Raw genomic sequence first — 2,486 nt, 5'->3', positions numbered from 1 at the left:
GTCACCTTACTTCGCCGCATTTTTCTCCATTTAATTATCTGTACTGGGTGATGTTTACCGTCCTCTTTGCATAGCCCGGTCACGTGACAACATCTGGGCCAATGACGGCGCAACCTCGGCGCTCTTGTGCGCGTCAGAGTGGCTTTACTCTCTGGGAACCAGTATCTCCTTTTTTCAGTCTCTGGGCTTTTTAAAAAAGAGCCAGAAGCTTCAATGTTGGATGCCGTGCTATGACAACGTCACTGCTGCTCCGTCCTCGCTGGGTCGACCCGTCGGTGATGTTCCTCTACGACAACGGCGGAGGTTCCGATGAAGTGAGCAAGAACATGGAGGGTTTTGCTGGTGGCAACTTTGCTGCGAACCAGTGCAGGAATCTGATGGCGCACCCCGCGTCTCTGGCACCGAGCACGGCTTACTCCTCCAGCGACGTGCCTACCTCCGGCATGGGCGAGCCAGTCAAACAGTGCAGCCCTTGCTCTGCAGCTCAGAATTCATCCAGCGCGTCCCTGCCGTATGGGTACTTCGGTAGCAGTTATTACCCGTGCAGAATGTCGCATCACAGCAGCATAAAATCGTGCGGAGCGCAGCCCCCCTCCGCGTACGGAGAGAAATACATGGACACATCCGCCTCGGGCGACGATTTCACCTCACGGGCAAAGGAATTCGCTTTTTATCCGACCTACCCCTCAGGCCCATACCAACCTGTTCCCAGTTACCTGGACGTTCCTGTGGTGCCAACTATCAGTGCGCCGTCAGAGGCCAGGCACGACTCCCTGCTGCCTATGGAGAGCTATCAACCATGGACTCTCGCCGCCAACGGCTGGAACGGCCAGGTTTATTGCGCCAAGGAGCAGCCCCAGCCTGGACACATGTGGAAGTCCTCCATACCAGGTAGGACAAATCCTTCAGAGTCCAACCTTTTATTTTCTTTTTACAGGACAGAGCTGTTTGACGTGCTAGTGCGTTACAACACAGCAAACAGGACACACATTGTACAGAATGGGGTGTATGAAATGTCAGTTAGTGTGTCAACGTACAAAGCAAACAGCACAACAGTATGTTAATGTGGTTACAACAAAACAACCGAGAATAATGTGTAGAATCAGTCTTAAAATATCTAGTTAATCCTACTTTAAAATGGAAAACCTCACTGTCCGCTGAGCTGATTCCCCGTTACAGTCAAATATTTAACATCTGTCCTGATAAATATTATCAGCGGTCATTATCAAGCAATAGAGAGCACTTTTTCACTTGTTTTATGGAATTAACGCTTTATTCTACCAAGCAGATCTTGAGGTATTTTATTTTTCTTTGAAATCAAGTGGATATGTGTGTTTCATTTATCAGAATTTTAACGCTATCACTGTGAGGAGTGATTGTGAGACAGAGCCACTTGTTGAAAAGCAACCTATGACAGCTCCTTTTCTCACTCCTTTTTTTTCCCCCCTCAGACGCAGTGTCCCACGCCGGAGGAGACTCCGGCTCTTATCGACGTGGAAGAAAGAAACGCGTGCCATACACCAAGGTGCAACTGAAGGAACTCGAGCGCGAGTACGCCGCCAATAAATTTATCACGAAGGACAAAAGGAGGAGGATATCTGCCCAGACCAACCTGTCTGAGAGACAGGTCACGATATGGTTTCAAAACAGACGCGTAAAGGAGAAGAAAATTGTCAACAAATTGAAAACCATCAGCTAGTTGATTTTCTTTTTTTTTTCTTTCATTTTTGTTCTTTTTATTTTTATTACGGACATTATCTGTGGGAGATAAACTACTAGGCGCGCGCGCGCACACACACGTACACAGACACAAACACGCTCTCACACACACTTGGACTCATGGATTGGAATAACAAAACTCCTTCCTGACTGAACATGATTTATTTGTATGTTGCCAAATGATTACCCGGAGCGTCTGGAACCAAATTTCGGAGGCCCATGAATGCTGGACCCTTCATTTCTTGCCACTTGTTGTTAAATATTGGTTTAAGGAGTCAAGTGGAAAGAAAAGAGAAAATATATAACTGCAATATGTGTGACGACTTCTTTTTTTTTTCTGGCATGCTCACTCTCAACGCAGGAAAACTGACCCCAGTTCAGAAAGGTGCGCGCCACCGAGCTACGCCTTTATCTAAGTTTAACGAGAGCGATAAAGGCGAAGATTCACAGGAAGTGACGGTGTTACGGATTTGGACCTTGGGAATGTTAAATATTAATCTCTCCTGCCTTCCTTTTAAAACCTACTCACATGCTTAGCTTGTATGAAGTTTAGTCTTATCATATGAATCCGTGCTCTCATTCATTATCCAAATCCAATGGTGCAATTCTTATTATAATGCTTAGATAATCGTCCGGGATATGTGTTCATATCAATCATAACTTTTATAATGTGTGCGTATTCTTGTGGTTGTATATAAAGTCAATTCCGGCATGATACCCAGGTTATGTGTGTGTGAGTCCAATATGTCCGTTCCAATAAAATATGG

At 45.9% G+C, this 2,486-nt stretch overlaps 1 protein-coding gene across 1 annotated transcript; it reads left to right on the top strand.

The window, feature by feature from the left end:
• Positions 1–230: 230 nt before the first annotated feature.
• Positions 231–1,699, top strand: LOC121192022 (homeobox protein Hox-A13a). Its single transcript, XM_041053560.1, has 2 exons — positions 231–891; positions 1,452–1,699. The coding sequence occupies exons 1-2, from the start codon at positions 231–233 to the stop codon at positions 1,697–1,699; spliced, it is 909 nt and encodes a 302-aa protein (XP_040909494.1).
• Positions 1,700–2,486: the final 787 nt, after the last annotated feature.

This window comes from Toxotes jaculatrix, chromosome 13 (genome assembly GCF_017976425.1).
Source record: "Toxotes jaculatrix isolate fToxJac2 chromosome 13, fToxJac2.pri, whole genome shotgun sequence".
Taxonomy (NCBI): Eukaryota; Metazoa; Chordata; class Actinopteri; family Toxotidae; genus Toxotes; species Toxotes jaculatrix.
Note: the sequence above shows the minus strand (reverse complement) of the source record. Positions and strands in the feature narration are given on the sequence as shown.

Excerpts from the sequence above, each read along its gene's own strand:
- LOC121192022 (XM_041053560.1), top strand. The coding sequence starts at position 231 with ATGACAACGTCACTGCTGCTCCGTCCTCGCTGGGTCGACCCGTCGGTG. Across the intron at positions 892-1,451 it reads GTGGAAGTCCTCCATACCAG|ACGCAGTGTCCCACGCCGGA; the intron begins GTAGGACAAATC and ends TTCCCCCCTCAG.